Source organism: Centrocercus urophasianus, unplaced genomic scaffold (assembly GCF_019232065.1).
Source record: "Centrocercus urophasianus isolate 14NV4802_14NV808 unplaced genomic scaffold, USGS_Curo_1.0 seq_11, whole genome shotgun sequence".
Lineage (NCBI taxonomy): Eukaryota > Metazoa > Chordata > Aves > Galliformes > Phasianidae > Centrocercus > Centrocercus urophasianus.
In genome coordinates, this window is record NW_024884253.1 from 57,810,255 (window position 1) to 57,831,443 (window position 21,189).

General features: G+C 40.1%; 1 protein-coding gene and 1 long non-coding RNA gene across 2 annotated transcripts in view; both read right to left on the reverse strand.

The window, feature by feature from the left end:
* Positions 1-19,960, reverse strand: part of TEX10 (testis expressed 10) — a 50,510-nt gene extending 30,550 nt beyond the window's left edge. Inside the window, exons 1-7 of the mRNA XM_042839957.1 lie at positions 19,887-19,960; positions 17,128-17,316; positions 15,839-16,545; positions 10,057-10,300; positions 8,162-8,274; positions 5,637-5,875; positions 791-926 (exon numbers count right to left, since the gene is read on the reverse strand). Of these exons, the coding sequence (XP_042695891.1) occupies positions 791-926; positions 5,637-5,875; positions 8,162-8,274; positions 10,057-10,300; positions 15,839-16,545; positions 17,128-17,307 (1,619 nt within the window). The 5' untranslated portion in view covers positions 17,308-17,316; positions 19,887-19,960. The remainder of the gene's footprint in view (positions 1-790; positions 927-5,636; positions 5,876-8,161; positions 8,275-10,056; positions 10,301-15,838; positions 16,546-17,127; positions 17,317-19,886) is intronic.
* Positions 10,717-15,832, reverse strand: LOC122172002. The gene is made up of 2 exons (XR_006172142.1): positions 14,101-15,832; positions 10,717-13,093 (listed from the first exon to the last, which is right to left on the reverse strand). It is a non-coding gene; the product is annotated as an uncharacterized LOC122172002 (long non-coding RNA).
* Positions 19,961-21,189: the final 1,229 nt, after the last annotated feature.

Consider the following 21,189-nt stretch of genomic DNA (forward strand, 5'->3'; position numbering starts at 1 on the left):
ACAGCGTTTCTGGGAGCCCTGAGGTTTGATTTTTGCCTAGCAGCAGAAGCAGATATTGTGGATCTGATCATACATCCTTTCACATACGTCAAGGCTGATACAGACTGATCTGTATTTGAGGATTTTACACAGCTGGAACGAGGTGAGTTGACAAATCTCAAACTTTCTAGAATAATTTAGACAAATCTTACACTGAAAAACTCTAACAGCAACATAGAGAATAATCTCCTCTTACCTGAAGCAATTCTGGTACCTAATAGATCCAAGAAACTGGGAACCAAAAGAACAAGAATATTTTCTTAACCCTAGTCTCTTCAGGGCCACTCATCCAAAGGGATCAAAGAAAAGTATTTTTATTAAAGAGGAATAACACACTGGGCTAGACATGCACTAACAGAACCACTTCAGTCACAAGTCCATGACCTCAGGATGGAGTAATGGACCATTACTCCATATGGACCATATAGTCCATTGCTATAGGTGCAGAGCACTGACAACCTAGGGAAGACTAGCACACTATCAGAAACAACGAGCTTGTTGTTAAGAGATTAATTGCAAGTTAAGCATTAAATCCAGTACTTAGATTAAAGAGGAAAAAAAAATAAGACACGTAGGCTTATACGCACCAACCTGAACTCACAGAGCACCTAACTGCTGAAAGTTCAGTGACAGTGCCAAATCACACCCACACAAACATTTCACTACACATACACACGGAGAAAATTAATACTTTAACTTCTGACATAAATATGCTGTGTTTAAATTAAAATAATACTGAAGTTTTTTTTACCTGATTCTTTGAGTCTTCGAATCTTCTTTTTGGTAAACTCTACTGAAAAATTTTAAAAGCAACGTACGAACAGGAAAGAGCAGATTCCTTTGCTGGTACAGTGTATATACTGCTTTAATCAACGGCTCTGTAGCCACTAGAAAGAAAAAATAATAATAATTTGAAACAGTGCTTTTTACTGTTTTGATTTCATGCATATATACTGATTATACGTCCTGTGCATGCATCTCAAAATATCTACGGTCATCTTTGAAGGCCCAAAATGTTTCACAACTACTGCTAAACAGAATTCTAAGTCATTCCATCACCTTGTTGTGTATCTTATGAAAGAAGCATGTGAATATAGAGACAACATACAAATGAAAACTTCTGAGCTTCCTGAAGGCAACTTAGTGCACCAGGTTGCAAGGTAGCTCAGAATTAATGAAATCCTGTTTTCCACAGCTGCACTCCACAGCCCTCTTCCCTACAGAAATAAAAACACTCTCCTTTACTCTTCATCAACGGATCCAAAATCTCACTGTCAATGTCTTCAGTTATCTCCGTACTAGCTATCTTTCTCCCTGTACACATCAGTTTGATCACCTCTCCACATCTTTGAAGCAGCCAGCTCCAAGTCACATTTTCTGATTAACACGAAAACATACCTCCAGAGGCACTGGAGAGCCACTACAAAGAGAACTGCCAAACTTGCACTGGAACCTGTTCTTCTCTGAAGCTTCAGCCAGCTGTACTTTATCACCAGGCTTAAAACAATGTCTGAGTTCTAACTGTATGTTAAAGTCATCTAAAACCAGCCAGCAAGTACAGAAGATACAGTACACTAACAACATGGCAAAACACTTTCTTTAAAAGCCAGACTAAAATATTGGAGGTAAAAATTAAGCGTGAAAAGATTATACAGTCCTTTGTTTTACACTGAAATGAACAGAGCAGTTTAAGTTACATACTCAAAAACAGTTAAAGTAACAGAACAGAGCTACTTCTGCCCATGGAAACCACATTTTAACCAGAATACTCCATACTAGAAATGAGTACAGATCCAGATCAGGGGATGGACACCTTTGGAAAGTTCCAGCAAAAACAAGGAATGTATTTAAGTTACTGTACAAAGACACACTACAAGAAACTCCTGAAATTGCATGGTCATACTCAATCACACTGCAGGCAGCCATTCAGAAGTTGAAATCTAACAAATCTGTCAACCAAAAAATATATCAAATATTAGAAGGAATTTTGATTAGGATAAACTGTTACATTATTTTGACTTCACTAGGAGCATTAACTCACCCATTTCACAATCCTGGATTTATCTTGGACAGCATTTCCTAAACAGCACACTAGCCTACTCTTAATTAGCTAGGAGTTCATAAATTAGCTAGAAATCATATAAAGGTATGAATGTTAACTGAACAACTGTGGTAAATAAATAAATATTCTAAGCACACAGAAGATTCAGCCACCTTCCAATAATTCTCCATTGCATGTTCTGTAAAACTAGTTCTACTATTCTAATTGGTTCCTACAAACGGGGCAAGTTTAAAAACAAAATTCTAAAATCCACTATTAAAAAAGTAGTATTTAAAAGGTCCAAAATGTACAGACTTCCAAAATGCAGTTGAAGCACTCATGGCTTTTAACATACTCTAGTTTTAATCATGTGGCCACTCTCCTTCTGAATTGGCTGTTTTTGAAGGAAATTTTTGAAGGAAAATTAATCAAAAATACAACAGAGTTTGATCCTAAACAGTGGAGAGATATCTTCAGATGTCAGCTCGAAGCTTTTCAAGACACACAAATTAAGTGGTGCCTTTTACCCTAGCATAAATAGCTACTCAAAACAAACTCACAAAAAAAAAAAAAAAACAAAAAAACGCAAAGATATCAGCCTACTTCTGTTGCATAATGCCAAGGAGGTTAACAATGGGCTTTATTTAATCTCACCTTTATTAGGTTTGGGGTAGTGGGATTACTTTGTTTTGGTTTTGTTTGTTTCTGTTTTATCTGCTTCTCCCTAACTACCCTTCCCTCCTTTGATTTCCACTATGTTCTAAGAAAACACTGACTGTCGTAGCTCATTTTTTCTTTTGTGTTGTCTTCTAAACAAAGCAAACACTTTCAGAGCACTCATCTCAATTTAAGATAGATCTAAAACAATTCAGAGTTCTGCCTTCAGTATGTACCAAGTTCTGGACTATCATCTTGCACAATACAGTTTAGAATTTCTATGGCACTGTAAAAAAAACTAAAGTGAAAAAAAAGCCGTTGTTGATCTTCCACAGACTATTCGAGGTTGGAAGGAACTTCTGGAAACCATCTAGTCCATGCACTCTGCACAGGCAGGATCACCTAAAGTTGGCTGTCCAGGACCATACAGCTTCTGGGTAGAGACTTCCAACATGGGAACTCCACAGCCTCCTTGGGCAACCTTTGCCAATGCTCAGCCATGCAGCAGGTAAGTCTTCACTGATACTCAGAGAGATCTCCTTGTGCTTCCAGTTTGTGCTGTTTGCCTCTTGTCCTGTCACTGAGCACCACTGAAAAGAGCCTGGCTTCACTCTCTTTGCAGGTGTTCACAAACATTTATCAGTTTCCCATGAGCCTGCCCTTCTCCATGCTCTCTCAGCACTTCCTCATATGAAAGATGCTCCAACCCTTCTACCACTTTGTGGTCCTTCATTGGACTATTCCCAATAGCTCCATGTCCCTCAAACTGGGAAGTCCAACAGACACAGGACTCCACGTTGTTTCACCAGTGCTGATAGGAGAAGCTGGATCACTTCCTTCAGCCTGCTGGCAACACTCCTCATGCAGACCAGGATATTGTTTGGCCTTCTTTACCACTAGGGCAAACTGCTAGGGCACAGTCCACTGAACGTCCTTTTCTGACAAGCCATTTTCCATCTTGGTAGCCCCAGCACGTACTGATGGATGAGGCATGTGTGCTCCCTCTTGTTGAAATGCATGAGGTTCTTGCCAGCCCATTTATCCAGCCTGTAGAAGCTGTATTTCCTCAACACCTAGTAAATGAGGTTTAATCTTACATTCTTACATCTCGGCAGGCTTTTTGTACTGCACAAGGATTATCTAGAAAAAACAAGGGAAACCTTCCACACAACAGATAAGAGATTTATGAGGTAAACAATTTTCTACTTGCAGCAAAATTCCTGAGCCTTTAAGGAATCAGCAGACAAGATCCATATATACCAATCTTTTGGAAGTTCACTTAAATTTGCAGAGGATTTTGTTGCGGTGGTTTTTTGTTTTTGTTTTTGTTTTTGTTTTTAATCTCATTTCATTTATTTTCTGCAATGTCTAGGAAAAACTGAAGTGCTACTTCAGTTAAACATTTTTTTTTCCTATGCTATTCGCAAAGGTCTGGCAGACAAAGCAAAAATCAATGTTTTAATACAAGAAAAAGCACGAAGCACCTGACTTAACAGTTTAATAATAGCTGGAAATGTATTTCTTAAACACCACCTCTTTTGCTTTAGCTCAGATGGTGAGACAGACACAACTCTGACTGCAGACTACAATCTGTTTTCAACAGGAGGCTAAATTTTGGAGTGTAGATAGGAATGTTTAGTTACTACCTTTGTTGTCTAGGAGATAGTACTAGACAAATTCCTAACCAAAAAGCATTTGGAAGGAAGAACTTCTAACTGTTGAAATGTATTTCAGGGACACTTGACATCATCTTGTCTTACAACACTAACAGTGAAAACTGTTGCCAAGGGCAAAGCATTTTCCATAAACTCCAGTTAGCTGTGGAATTCAGTTCTACCAGACTGATACACAACAGACCACTGTCACCTTAACATTTGCTGAAAAACTCTTTTTTCTTTAATAAGTCTTGTATCAGCCACTGAACAAACACGTCATGCAACATCTTATCTGGATCACAGTCAAGGATTACTTTGGCAAGGCATAGGAGAGAACACACAGTGCTCTAATGGTCCTCTAAGTCATAATCAGAACGCATTTTCCCTTAGAAAAAGATCAAAATAAAACACCAAAACAGCTTTCATCAGATCCATCCTGGCATTTCACAGAATGGTTTGAGTTGGAAGGGACCTTAAAGATCATCTAGTTCCATTTTCCCTGCCAAGTGCAGGGACATCTTCTTCTACAGCAGGTTGTCAAAGCCCCATCCAACCTGGCCTTGACCACCATTCATGTTACCGGAGAACTAGTTCTGTCATATAGCATTACTCTAGAATTCTTACAAGTTACATGAAGGATTATAAATAAGGACTGAATATGAAAGCATCACACAGCTCTCCTCCCTGGTAATTATCTTCTTCCAGTAAACAAAACTCCTTCATTTTCTAATTTCTAAGAATGTCTTAAGAATGTTGCACCAGGCTAAGTTTAGGTTGAATATCAGGAAAAACTTTACAGAATGGGCTGCTAAGCACTGGAATAGGCTCCCCAGGGAGCTGGTTGAGTACCACCCCTGAATGTGTCTAAAATTTATTTGATGTGGCACTCAGGGACATGATTTAGCAGAGGGTTGTTAAGAGTTAGGGTTGTATTGATGATTTTTAAGGTCTTTCCCAACCTGAGCGATTCTAGAATTCTATGATTAAGATGTAAAAGAAGTAAAATCTGAAGACAAGTAAAAAAATACATTAAATTTTGAGCATCAGCAATATAAAGTTAGCAACATTCCTAAAAATGAAACAATGTTCAGTATTGCGTATGAAAATTCTGTCTATGCAGGTGAATTGAATATACTATGGATGTAATAACCAAGGATATATGACAGAGTGACCCAGAAACAACAAAATAACTCAACCTTTCCCAGTGCACAGATGCCACTTTCGAGAAACTTTTCTTATCTTACCTTTGTTCTGCTGTATTTGCATTAGTCTCCACGTCACACCCAGCAATCTATTCACCTGCTTGCTATTCAGCTTGCTGCCATCCTGGAGAGTATCGGTCACAAATTTCCTTATCATGTCCAGCCAACCAGAATCCGCCTGAAGCGTTGAAGCACTCGCTAGTGAAACCATTATGTCACACAAGGTTAAGTTCAGCAAAAGATGGTCTACGTTGTTTGATGATGTCGTACAATACTTGTTGCTAATGAGGAGCAGAAAGAAAAAGAAACGTCTGAAAAAATATTCCACATCTTCCAATATGCTGCTACTTTGGCAGGGAAAAATAAATAAATGCCGAAGTTCTAACGCGAACACAAGTCTTCGTATCTGACTTTCACACCATGTTCAGGTAAATTAGTCTTTGTTCTGCCACCATGATGTCTCTTTCTTGTATTTATTGTGGCAGGAAGAATCAAAGCTCCAAACTGTGTCCCTTGGACATTTTTATCTTGGCCTAGCAGCACTTCTGATTGCCTTAAACAGGAAAAGGAACACTGCAAAATTACTCCTCACTTTCAAATTCTCTCGCATTTCTTTTTCTGAGAAGAATCACACTGTCACTACCACATAACAACAAAAAGCACTGTGAACAGAGAAAAATTCATTCTTGTACCTTTTTACAAATTCCTGTGGAATAAGTAATCTATTTGTCACCATCACCACATCCTACCAAGGTTTGAAAGTCAAAATTGAGAGTTACCAAGAAATTTATCTGCAGAAAGCTGCAAACAGGAATGCTTACAATCAGAACACAGTTTTGAAAATGACGTAACAGAGCATTTGAAACTGCATGAAAGTGCAGTTAGTCTTCAATTCAATACAGTTGTTACTATAAAATGAAGTGAACCTCAACCTATGAGCATCATTTACAGCCTGCATAAATGCTAGTAATTTTTTTCACATTCAGAAAATGTTGACTTAAATGCTACCAGTACTACTAAGAGAAATTTCTACAACATTTTGTGAACTTTATGTACTGAACGGGCAAATTTTAGCTGAAATAAAAGTACTTAACTGGGAGCAATCCTATACCTCTGATATATATGCCCTTCCATGAAGGGAAAACACAGTACATACATATAAATATATAAATACCAAAGAGGATTTTAATATGCATGCAGATATACATGCACTGTGGAAGACTCTAGCATAAAACAAGATTCTACTTCTACACCTCAATTTTCAGTAGCACAATTTGCTTTTATTTGGAACCAAAACTGGCTGCTACCATTTACATGGATTGCAATGGCAGAGAACAACTCCAGAACAGACCCTGTGCGAACACAGTCAGACTTCTGGGAGCTGAAAAGGCAGACAGTCTGCTACTGGCCTAACAAAAACCACATACCCACTCTTATGCTAAGAACAGCATAAGTTCGTTCATTCTCTCCATGCCTACTCCACACTGCCTTCACAGAATCACAGAATCACAAGGTTGGAAACGACCTGCAAGATCATCTAGTCCAACCACCCTCCCATTCCTATCAGTACCACAAGCCACTAAACCATATCTCGCAGCTCCTCATCCAGGCGCCTCTTGAACACTGCCAGGGACGGCGACTCCACCACCTCCCTGGGCAGCCATTCCAGTACCTGACCACCCTCTGAGAGAAAAAGTTCCTCCTAATGTCCAACCTAAACCTCCTCTGGTATAACTTCTGGCCTTTTCCTTGGGTCCTACTATTTGCCTGGGAGAAGAGGCCAGACCCTTTTGCACCACATCCTCCCTTCAGGAAGTTGTGAAGTGCAATGAGGTCTCCCCTGAGCCTCCTCTTCTCCAGACTGAACAATCCCAGCTCCCTCAGCCGCTCCTCATAAGATTTGTGCTCCAGACCCCTCACCAGTTTTGTTGCCCTTCTCTGGACACGTTCCAGGGTCTCAATGTCTTTCTTGTGGTGAGGGGCCCAAAACTGAACACAATACTCGAGGTGCGGCCTCACCAGTGCTGAGTACAGGGGGACAATCACCTCCCTGCTCCTGCTGGCCGCTCTATTTCTAATGCAGGCCAGGATGCCGTTGGCCCTCTTGGCCACCTGGGCACACTGCTGGCTAATGTTCAGAACCACAAAGGTCAAGCACAACGTGACCCATGCACCCAACTGGCTGTACTCATCCAGCAGATGCGGCTGAAGAAGCATGCTTTAACCATATTTTGAAGCAATTAAGCAGAGAAAATAGAACTATAAAACTAGTGAAATTAACATGGATCCCCATTAAACAATATGCAAACTTCAGATTAAAGCTTCCAATAAAATGCTTTCATTTCTTTAGAACAGCATTTTTGTTTCTACTGGAGGACACTGAGATGACTTCTGATCCAATGCTTTTAACAAGCGGAACCAAAACCCTCTGGTTGCACAGACCTTCCAAAGAGCAAACAATAAAAACAGCTTTACAACATCAGAAACTTAATATCAGATAAGACTCACACATATTGTCTCATTTTATGAAACTAAAAGCTGTGACACAACGCTGAGTTTATTCTTACCCTTTGCACAAATCTTTCTTCTTGTGTTTCACTGTTTCTTGTAAAGAATAAGGAAAATTACGCATGAAGTGGTGCTTGAAATCAACAAGGTAATTCATTCGAAGCCATACTTCCTATTAAGGAAAGCAGATGACAGAAAATAATAAATAAGTAAAAAACATCATGCACAAACTTGAAGGTTCACAAAACATGGGATACAATTCAAGACTATAACATTTAATCCAAAATGGACTGGTATGTGTTCCTAGCACACACTAATGTGGATATATGCAATATTAAACCAATGCAGTTAAAAATATCAATTTAAAATGCTTTTACATTAGTTTATAAGAGTGATACTCTGAGTTACTTGCTGTGACTGTCTTAAATTTTCCACTAAGACATATTCTGACAATGCCTTCATCTTCCCCATTATTAACACATTTCTAGTTCAAACCCTGATGACTTAAGACAACTTCCATTAAGGAGTCTATTCTTACAGAAAAAGGTTATTATATTCAAAAATAATTGTACCTTGTGGGTTAACAGACACTCCAGTCACTGTTCCACACACACACAAAAGCCTGCATTGCTAGCATATTGGTCAGGCACAGTAATCTTTATTTTCAAGTACTAAGAAAATGACCATCATACTATTTCAAAGATTAACAGGCACATTCAGAGCACTTTTACAAAATGTCTCTAATAACCCCTTCGGCTCTTAAAGGCTAAGGACTTTTTAAATAAGCAAAACTTTCATTTCCAAACTGAGCTCTATTTGAATACACCTTATATACAAATGTGACTAAAAGGGAATAGAGAGGATGCAATTATAAAACACAGTATCCTCAAAAAATAAGTTATACAGTCATTGTTTTTTTTTAAATACCCCAAGGTCACAATGCAATTGTATGTACATAAAATGTCTCACTCCATGACACGAGTACGCCTTTCATGTGACCAAGAGGCAGGTACTTGACAGCGAAGGGCAGCAGCCCTGAAGTAACCTAAAGAAAAAGGTCACAGCAGCAGGCTGCCACAGCCTCCTTTCTGCCTGCTTCCAAGAAGTCCTGACGAAAGGATGAAAAGGTAAACGGGAACAGCGTGCTTTGTTTGGACACTCCAAATTCATCCCTCAGACAGTGTATGTTGGCTAATACTGGTCTAGTGAGTTGATTCCACAATTTTTTTCCAGTAATTATTCTGTATGTTCTGTATACAGAACAGTTCTACAATCCTATATGCACACAAAACCAAAGAGCTGTAAAGATGTTCCTTCCAACTGGTCTCAAGAACCAACATGGGAAGTGTGCACTTTACAAGGTCTTCTGAAGAGCAGCAGAAGTTACAAAAAGGCAATCCATTTACCAAGAGACAAATCAGAGCAAAAGTTTCAAGGGTGTTTTCCAAAATACTTGAGGCTTCAATTTGGTGCCATGGGTGATGCCACCAGTCATGGCACAGCAGTGTAAATTCTACCAGTCAGTTAGAGGACTTCAGTCCACCAATGTCCCTTACCTTTCCAAAGACTTAGGGTTTGTTTTCACCTCTGCTTCTCCAATGTGTAAAACTTTTCCAAGTGTAAAAAGAATGAACACCTCCATATTTCCTCAGATTTATATTCTAGAAGTTACCTGGGAGATAACGCTTCTCTCCTACAGTATGAATTTCAGTCTTAAAACCTTCCATGCTGCAGTCACTAAGGATTCCTGGAGACTACTGCTGAACTGAGCAATGAATTCACTGGTTTCTTTCCTAAAGACTTTAAAACAAAAAAAAATCCAAGGCTTTTTGTCTCTTACTAAACAAAATACTTCCACTACTTACAGTCACCAACTCAACAACCAACTCATCGGTTTCTGATCAAAACAAATATGAACTGTCATCATTAATGCCACATTTCAGTTCTCCCTTACCATTTTGTATGTTTCATCGTGCCGCTTTGTGAGCTTCCACAACAAATGTATTATACTAAGCACTTGCTGCATAAGTTGTTGACAATCTGATTCCAAAAGATTTCCGAGAATGGGAGCTGATTGTGCAGGAGATGCTTCAATCCAGCACTCAATCAGTAATGGAATTATTATCTCAATAAAACCTTTTAAATTTTCAGCCGAGGACAGGCCTTTTTCTGCACTGTCCATTACACTTGCCAGAGACCTACGACAAAAAGCAGAAAAAAAGAAAAAAAGAAAAAAAAAAAAATAAAGATCACACCTTTGAAAACAGTTTAGAGCAAAACCACTTTCCTGCTTTCTTTATACCAAAAAAAAAATATAATTTTAACACATAAAATTTGCCTTTTTTCTTGCTAGATATTCAATTTGAAAGGGAGTTCAAACCAACTACAACAAACCTGGTCCTGAGTCTCCCCACAAATATGTGTTTCTAGAACAGCTTGTTACATGTCATTATTTCACTTCCCATTCTTACATGTAGTCTATAGAAAAGGGAGAAATACGACTTGCATTATCATATCACCTTCAAGCAATAGATGAGATTCCACTGTGCTCAGCAGGACAGAATAAAAAAAGCTGTAAGTCCCTTGAAACAAAATAATTAAACTGACTACAAAGTATTGTCAAACACACGAGGTTTATTACAGTTATTGCTGACGATCATTATTAATAAACACAATGGTTGTTCATAACCATAGAAAAATAGTTAAGAAAAAACATAATCAATTACCACTGTGATGGTTTAAATCAAAATAAAACTCTGAAGAGTGACTAGCTCCTGAAGTTATTAAAATGTCTTGGTAATGAAGACAAATAAAAATTATCCAAAAATGAAGAGATAGATTAAACTAAATATATATACTGAATATCCTAGAAAGTAAGAAAAACAAGCTTCTCAGAATACTTCTTAGTCCAAAAGAGATTATCCACACTGACGGCAAAATTCTGCTCCCAGATAAATTCAGACAATTTATATCCATTCTGTAAAGAAAATTCTTTAAAGAAAGTAACTACTGAAGAACTTCTGCTGTTTTGATGCAATACAAAAGCTTCTGAATGGGCTCCTAAACAACAGAAGGACACCTGAAGTGAGGAAAAAAAGCAACGCAGAAGAGCAATAACAACTTCAACTTATAATCGCTGGCGCTGCATTCCATGATAATTTTTTCCACAAAATGCTCATAGTAAGGAATTCCCCTAATTCTGAACTCCTAATACAAATAAAAATTGTATGTTGGATTTCCCACTAAATCCCTTTCTATTTCAATGATATTCCCAAAGATACTTCTACTTATGAATTCAAAATGAGATCTGAATCACTACCTGCTTTCTTGCCACAGATTGTTTATAAATATTTCAATTTCAGATTGGATTAAAGAGATAAAGCTGCTTTCTGTGGTCATTCTGCAACTTCCAAACTACCCAATTAGTTACACCTTTCCAGGACATTCCCCTCTCCTTCCAAACTCGGCAGTAGCAGTAGCAACCAATGTGTCCAGCCAACTTAATTAAGCTTTGCTCCTATTAAATTAAAGCATTTGATGTTAATTGTCTACCAGCTATAGACATCACAGTGAAGCCATCAGTTTCTTTCACACTACAAAGTTTAGGTAAGTCCAGGGTAGACATGCAAAGACATGGCAGACAAATCCAGTGTGGCCAGTTATGGCTGTCATGAGTCTCCAAGCATCGCTGGACAAGAAAGTCAGTATCTGCTGACACCTGTAATTTTACTGAACAGTGTTGTTTTTAATGACCTAATAAGGCTTGAATGAAATAGTATAGTGTCAGTAGTTGGCTAACATAGTTTGGAAGTCTTTTTTCTTCATCATTTCCCTGAAAATTATATCTGGTATCACAGCAGAGCTCTGGCTATATCTGGTATCACAGCAGAGCTCTGGCATTAGAGCAATCTACACTGGAAAAATTACCTTGTTAAACAAGTAGCACAAAACATGAGAAGTCGGCAACACCTGAATATTCCTACCGTAGTACAATAATGCACAACCAGCTATTTTAATAGATACCTGAAACAAGGAATGGGGGAAAACAAAAACAAAAACTTTAAGAAGAGAGAATCAGTAACAAAATGGACTCAACCAAATGCTGAAAGTGTCTGGGCAGAACTTTCATGTCACCCGGACAAAAGAAGCCCATACATCTCAAGATATTCTTTTTCACACATTCAAGATTGACAGCAAAAGCGGTAAATAAAATTTTGCTGACAGTAACAGATTACAAGTTTAAGTGTAATCTGTTCAGCATGCATCTGATGAGTGCAATATCCTTTGCCAACAAGCGGTCACTGGAACAAGGAAAGTTTGATGCCAAATGAAGTGCTGACCTTTTTGTCACATGTTCATTATCAGTATTCTCTAACAGTAGCGTGGCTCTGAGAAACACCAGAAAGCACATTACCTTCACACAGGGATAAAATATCACTGAGGGGAGCTGTCAGATACTCATATACATAAGCCGTTAAGCTGTCATTTCTCTTAAAATGCTAATATTCTTATGAAAAATATCAAACAAAAGCATTTATCTTCATGGTAGCTTATCTGCAACTTGAGAGTAGGAGAGTAAAAGAAATTTTGGAAAGTCAAGGAAGCACAAAAGAAACAGAAAAAAGGAAACCAACTGCCAGCTGCTAAAAATAGGAAGCCACTGGAAATTAGCAATTTTTTTTTCAATCTTGAAGTCAGATTACGGGAGCTCCTCTTCCTTACAGGCACCTCCATCATCAACTCTAGAAGAAAAACACTCAGCTGTATTCCCCACATCTGCCTATTCCGATACACAGGTCACAGCACATATTTACTACGTCGTGTCTTCCACTTAGGCCACTCAAGTCTTCTCCAGTTTACTACGCAGCTTCAGTTTGTCCTTTCTCAGCAGGAACAGATGCTCTACTGTTTTGCTTCAGTACCATTTCCAGTCCAAAACAAGACCGTGGTATCCCAAAATCAAGTTGTGCAGGCTTTCCATTTTCCCAAACCTGAAATGAATTTGATGCAGAAGGCAGCAGTCAGCACATAATGCAGAGAACATCCCATTAGTTTCCTAACTTATTAAGATTTTTTATTCACATATAGTAGGAAGACGTAACACACAACGAAAAACAACAGTCTTATGATGTTCACTACTGAAATATTCAGCATTCCAAGCTCAGAAGAGATCTACACAGTTTACCAAGCACTGACACTGCTGTTTTGAAACTCTTGTTCTGCAAGCACTAGATTATCTAGGATTTGGCACCCCTACCTGTAGAACTTCCAAGAGAAACATAACTTGGCAGCTAAAAATATATACATTATTGGAGATATTTGTACTTTTTAAAGAATAAAGTTAAAACTTATTCCTGCATGTTTTTAAAAACCTCTTGGATGTGGTTCTCAGGTACATGATTTAGTGGAGGGTTGTTAGTTAGGGTACTATGGCTGGGTTGTGATCTTTTCCAACCTGAGCAATTCTATGATTCTAGGAGACCTTTTATCATCAGTGCACACACATAATGCCATTATAGCCACTTCTGGTTTGTTTGACTCTTCCCTACATATAGTTAAGGCTTTTCTGCATTGACTTCTTCAAAGAAAAATAGAAAAATACACTGTTTAAGATCTTAGAAGTCTTCAAAGAGCATTAAAGCATTAAAAACCTTTCACACCTCTTACTTGAGATTATTTTTGCCCCTGCAGTAATGGTCACAGCAAAGGCAAAAGGAACGGGAATGACTGTCAAAAGCCATTGCTGGGATTGAATGAGAAAGAACTAAGCTTCTTCAGATTACTAGAAAAGATTTCAGAGAAGGGCTTCATGCTGTAGGTATCTACACTGTTTCTCACAGCAAATCCAAAAGCTAGCAGAATACCTTTTGCTCTTAACATACCATGCATATCCAGTAAAATAAACTTTATGGGCCCTTTAAATAATAATAACAACAAAAAAAAAAAGATTACACCAAAACAGTGAGCATACGCAATAAAAAGAGAAATATTCAAGTACCTTGTACATGTATTCTTTCTCTTTCCATTCTTCTGTTCTGCTGCCATCAGTTTTCTCTGCCAACTTTGCCTTGGATGTTAGCAATGTTTCCTTCTACTCTTCTGGCTCCTCCTCATGCTTGCAAATGGCTTTTTGAAAGTATTTATAACCAGAAGCGGATCACGATGTTTCACCGAAATCTAGCTCCTCAGAAAAGGGGAATCCAATTCAGGTGACACCAGATGTAAAAGTTTACTTTCCTAGACCTTGGATACAATGCACCTTTAACTACTAGAGGGCACAGAACATCACACACTGTGCATGATTCAGTGCACAATACAAGAATCCCCTGATATTCTGTGGTCTGTAACTGTATGATGCTGACTGTACAGATGAAATCCTTAGGGCTGTTTTTCACTCAGCTGCCTCAAGACTGGCTTTCACTGCAGCAGATACTCTTGGTTGTGACTTATGCTACTTACAACCACTTTCATAAGAACAAGCAGCATATTTTATTTAGTTTCATGTAAGTGTCCTATACCTACTGTAAGTAATCCACTCTCTACCAAGAGGAAGCCTAAGAGAATAGGAACGGAACAGTCATTCGCGTGTCACCGGCATGGAGATGGAGAAGATCTGCTAATTCACACCAATACCTATGGCATTAGAAGAGAACACCACTTCTTCTGTGCCTCCTTCAAAGATAGGAGGTAGGCATAATGATGGATTGAACAGTGGGTTTTATATATTTTTTTCTGTCACTGACCTCCTTGGATGAATTTGGTAAAACCCACTTTAGTGTAGTTGGTCTTCCCTAGCAGTAAAACAAGGGTTGTGATTTCTCTTCAAACCTCTTTGAAATCTATTAACTAGAAGTGCTGTGTAACAGCTAAACACCATTTCTTTTTATTTTCAGGTAGATCATTCCAGGTGTTCTATCACCACGTATGTAACATCTACAGAAGCACATATACATGATGATGGCAACACACATAAGAAAACAGCTGGGGAGGGAATGTTCCCCTCTGGTTTGAGGAGCAGTTGAATAAGGAAGGAGGGAGATAAACAAATATTGTTAGTTATTTCTCCCTAAACTTCACCTCAGACCTACCTAGAGTTACTATAAACCACACGGACCTTTCTGTGATGAAACAAATTATGCCTTTTTCCACTTTCAATAACGTGTCTTGGAAGAAACACCTTTTATTCATAGTAAAGATATAAACTGATGAATTAAGAACACCTCCAACTGGAAACTCAGCAGACATACTATTTTGCAAAGAAGTTACTTTAAAATGAAGAAATTAAGATTCCTTTTAACGCTGTTATACTCTCCATGGTAAAAGCATAAAATTTCAGTCAAATTCATTATCACTGTGTAACAAACACATTTACATTTAGTACAGAGAAATCCGTTTGCTTGCCCCTCCACTTATCTGACAGCCTGAAATAACTTGTAGTCTTCGGTTTGCAATCCAAAAAAAACACTCAAGAGTTGCTCTTCCAGTATTATAATACCATAAAGCTTTAATTTGCTAGCAAGAAAGTTCATTATCTACACACAGCCCACTCATCTGCCGACTATTTCCAGTTTTCAAGCTACTACAGTAAAACTGCACATTACCCTGAATGCCCCAAAAGACTCTTCAGAGGCAATGTCTCAACAAGAATAGTTGCTTTCAACAGCTATAAGCCAGCTTATCATAAATCATTATTGTAGAGCTGACATTGACTTATTTTGGAATTAATGTTTTCTCACCTCAATCTAAACGATGAGTTCATCTTTGGTCGTAAGCCACCATTTTCATACAGATGTATGTGTTGTTGATTATTTGCATGGACCTTCCAGCTAATAAATATCGGGCTCCTCACAGAATGAGGGCTATCCCTTTGCTCTTGAAGTCCCTCATCTTCTATTTCACTGGATCCATCAACCACTGCCTGAAGGAACTTCTTGAGCCTGATAAGTACATTTAACCTCCACTGCTGAGATGTTACTCTGCGGTTTGGGTTAACAGACAGCATCCAGGAAAGTTTCTCTTTGCTTTTCAGTCTTTTTGACAGTTGCTGGTGAGAAATAAGCTCTACAAAATTCTTCAGTAATATACTACTGCGGTCTGTAAGAAGAGCTGGGTATGCTTCCAATAAAACGTCCAGGACTTTCAGTGAATCTTCCTGAATTCCTTCGCTGATGTGAGTCATGGCACTGGAGAGATGGGCACTTACCAAAGGAAAAAACGGAGCAATCTGCTCAGCTCTTATTTTTGAAGCCAAGAACTGAAGCAGGTGAACAGCCGCTCCCCTGACACCAGAATCTTTGTCTGTAAACACTGCTGCCACTTCACTAATTATATTTGAAAGGTGTGCATCAATTAGAAACGGATACTGAGACAGGAGATCTTTGAGCCCAAGGAGTGCATTGTGTTTAACCCCAGGACTATAATGGTGCATCTGCGAAAGTAAATCCTGGAAGAAAAGAAACATATTCGTTATCATTACTACTCTGAGCTTTTTACTTCCTTACCCACCTTCTAGTTCTTTTTTTTTTTTTTGCCAAACACTAAAAAATACAGAATCTGTTCCAATGCACTGCTGTGTGCAGAAGCATAGTACTTTCAAAACAAATACGCTATTGGTTTGTGGTGTAGCAATGAACAAATCAGCAATATTCAAAAACAGGAAAAACAAGATACCACAACCTGTTCTTCAGGTAACAAGATAACTTTCATACATAAGTAAACACACAACCCTACTAACTTAGTAGAGGTTCTGAAACCCTGCTCTTATTTTATAACCTCAGACTTTCAAAAACAGCATTAATCCCTGATACTTAGAAGACGATGCAACTTCAGCTTTCCATTGCTGAAAAGCCTAGCCTTGAGTTATATGCAGGCCCAGCAATTTCAGACATTTAGTTCAAGGGTCAGCTTAGTTTTGTGTCTCATTGCTTTTTTTAAATACACCTTTTTTTTTCTTAGACGCTAGTAACTATAAGGACTCAGGCAAATGTCATTATCTGTCATCCAGGATGTATCACCCACCACGTACCTTTATGTTAAGTTTTCTGTTCTGTGCAGTAAGCATTCCATCTTCTTTAAGCTGTTCAGGAATTTGTATGGCCTTTGTTTTGAAAGTGGTATCAGTTGCATTTTCTAGTTTAGGCTTTTTTTTCCCAACTTTTAATTTCACTTTCTGGAAGTCTTCTTGATGTTTCCTTTTTTTAGTCATCCTGATTCTCTGCAAAAAGACATCCAGAATTTCAATGTGATTAAACGCATTTTCCACCAAAGAGCAGTGAACTGCTGGTGAAAGCTACAGTTTTTACATATTTCCTCTGCATAAACTACTGCAGACCAGACGCTAGGCTAAACAGACCTAAAACCCCTTATCTTCAATTCGGCTGTCTTCACTTTGAGAACAGCTTTATGAAAAAGATCACTTGAAGATCTTCATCTTCTACTGCTTTATCAGAATATGTAGGAGTTGTGGGTTTTTATTTTTTTTTTGTTTCTTTTAGAAGAGGTCCTGCCCGTGAAGCAGTTTTTTTACACACTGGACACCTGTCAAGGCTAAAGAGCACAGTGGAATGTCTTATTTCATCTGTACATTGCTTAGCAACTTGATCACAACCAGCATACTCATCTGCACAGGTAAAATCATGGATCTCATCAGGCCTTTGCTGATAACACAGCACACAGGCCCAGGCAAACTTCCACTACACTCTCAAAAGTGCAGGCATTAAAGATTAACAATTGAAAGTAAAGGAGAAAAAAAAAACACAGAAAGCTAAAAAAGCACAGGGAGTGAAAAGATGCTGAAAAGCTAAGTCATATTTAATAAGGCATAAAAAATAAGGTGGTAAGGACAGCTCTACTTAGATCACAGTCATACTGGACCAAACATGCAACAAGCAGAACAAATTAAAACCAACACTTTGGTTTCTGCCTGGCCTTCAATACATCTGTACAGATAAGAGCATGCTTAGTTCAGCCAGATCAAAGAAAACATGTTACACCACTGGCTCCTTATCGTGTTTCTCCGGCCACTTAAAGACGTCCAAATTCAGTGCCACAGTACTCAACACCACACACAAATCACGCTCTGATTTCCATTATTTAAGACCATGAATCCACAGTCCGATGAGCCCTAGAAGTGGCCGTGGAGACTACAACTATTTAAAAAGGAGAAGGATGGGATAAGTAGAAAGTGGTTACGATGTTTAACATTTCACAACTTTCTAATAGCAAAAGATCATCTAGGCAGCTGGAAATCTGATTGCTTCCCGATCTCACTGCATGCAGCACTTATATCCAGCTTTAAAGGTTTGTGCTGTCAGGCCTGTACACCTGATTATTTTTCAATATAACAGAATCTCTCAAGCTACTCTGCAGGTAACTGGCTTTTGGACATTACTAATATTTGAACACCGTGAACATAAGGTTCAACATTTCAAGATTAATTTTATTGGAAAAAAAAGTATACACTTGTGACTAAACCTAGAATAAAGCGGACATGATCACCACTCACTCTAGGAAATAAAATTTCATAGCTGATTTTTCAATGGACTTCAGATTTGGTAGATCTGTGCTGCATTACATTGCTTCATATCCACATCACAACTCTATGTAAGGCCATCTGAAGTTTTTGCACTAGTATTTGTCGACTGAAAAGATTTTTAAAAATCTCAAGTGGTATCTTCAGTTTTGAGCAAGAAAGACAGTGAGGCCCTGGAGCGTGTCCAGAGAAGAGCAACAAAGCTGTGAGGGCTCTGGAACACATTCTGGAGAACAGCATGCCCAGGAGAGACCTTATCTCACTCTACCGCCTGAAAGGAGGTGATAATGAGGTAGGAGTCAGCCTCTTTTCTCAGGTAACAGAGATAGGAAAAGAGGTGATGGCCTCAAGTTGTGACAGGGGAAGTCCAGGCTGGATATTAGGGAGAATTTCTTCTCAGAAAGAGTGGGTGAGGCTGCTAGGGAGGTGGTGGGGTCAGCATCCATGGAGGTGTTCAGGAACCGTGTGGATGTGGCGCCGAGGGTCGTGGTCAGTGGGCATGCTGGGAGTGGGCTAATGGTTGGACTACATTATCTTAGTGTTTTCTTCCAACCTTAATGATTCTATGAATGCTTACTGCAATGCTTGCTTTAACAGAGACATTAAGGTCTCACCCCACATGACGAAGCATCTGCCTTCCACTTAACATTACCTTTATAAATGCAGGCATGCACACACTTGAACAAAATTAAGTTACTTTAAAGGAGAAAGCCTATAAAATATATCTCTCCTTCTAGAAGGAAGCAGTAGTTTACCTTGCAACGCGGATATTAGAACAGCTAACTTATTAGAAACCTCAACACACCTATTTCCAGCTCTTCAGCGGGAGGCCAGATCAGGAAAAAAACGGTTACAAAACCAGAGCTGTGAGAGCACCGTAGCGGCGTAACAAGGCGCTCGGCACGCCCGTGCACGCTGCAAGCACTGGCTGCAAGCACTGGCTGCAAGCACATCAGCGAGGCTCCAGGCCGGCAGGTCCCGGCGCCGCAGCCCCAGCCCCAGCCGTACCCTGCCGGTCCCCCTGCAGCAGCACCGAGCCGAGCGCACCCACCGCTTTCTACACGAACGCGAAGTACCGAGAGCCACGCGGCTCTCCCCGCCTCGGCTCCGCCCGCTCGGGACGCCTCCAGGCGCTTCCCGGCCTCCCTCACGCCGCGATCCGCCGAACGCGGCCCCGCGCGGACCCCAGGATGCTAAGAGGGCCGGGCTCCCGCCCCGCCGCCCTCCTTCCCTCCCCGCCGCCGGTACCGTACCCGCCGCCCGACGCAGGCGGTGCCCGCCTAGGCAGCCGCTCGCTCCTCCCGGCGCATCTTCGGCCGCGCTGCGGCAGCGCACCGTGCCGTGAGGCGGGGCCGCCCTCCAGCCGGCCGTCGGTTCCGCGGGTAGCGCGGCCACGCACTCCTCGCGGCGACCGCTTTCCCGCGTAGGGAAGGGGGGCGGTTCACACAAAAGGCGGCCGCGGGAGCGGGGCGGGCAGGGCCGCGCCGCCTCCTTCCCCTCTTCCGTCCTCCTTCGCGGGCACGACGACGACGACAACACCACCGGGCCCCACGCGCGCCGCCCCAGCCCCTCACTAACCACGCGGCAGCGGAGCCCCCTTCCGCCCCCGAGAGCCTGCCCGGAAACGGCCGCCCACGTGAGCGGCGGCGGACAGCGCGCGCGGCAACAGACAGCGCGCACTTCCTCTCAGGGGCGCCCCCTGCCGCCACGGAGGTCCACCCAACTCGCTTCTTCAAGCGAAAACGATTCATTTTTGGGTTATTGCTTTGTTGTGTGTGGTTCTTTGTAGTGTTAGCTTTCTTGCTAACACTAAGATCGGAAGCAATTGTTTGTTTTTTTTTTTTTTTTTTTTTTTGGGAAAAAAAATTTTTTAGTAGTTTTTTTTTTTTTTTTTTTTTTTTTAAACAAGGGTTCATCTTCAGGAGTACACTTGTAAGTTTTTGCTTACACCAGCCCCATGAAGTTCTCAAAGACATTTTCAACTTTGCAGCGACACATAATTTCAAGCAGGAAATAGACTTATTTTGCAGTCAGCTGCAGAAATGGTCTTCAAGCAGTCTGCAGGTCCCTCTCTGCCTTCTTCTCTGACCACAGTAGTCAATCCCACCTCAATGCAACTCAATCAGGTCGCTGAAGTAATTACATTACAGTCCCAATTTGATCCTACATCAGCTACAAGTAAAACAGCACTGAAAGCACTCAGCACGCAAATTCTCACTTAATTACCAGAATCTGAGCTCTCTTGGCTCAGACTTCAAATTTGTACTACATACTAGGATCGCTTTCACACCTTTCTAAGCTCAGCAACTCTACCTTTTGAGTTGTATCTCATTCTGGCTTCCATCCTTCACTATTTACCATTTTGGGAAGCAAAGTCTTCACACAATAATGGGGAGATGCAGGGTTATGAGTGTCTCTCTTACCTCCTGCCACTATGTACTCTGAATCTTTATAGGAAGTGCTAGAGGTCATTTAAAACTTGTTCTATCATGTTTCATTCTACCTGCAGTGACAGAAGGTAGGTGTTAACAAGTATACTAAAAAGAATATTTTCAG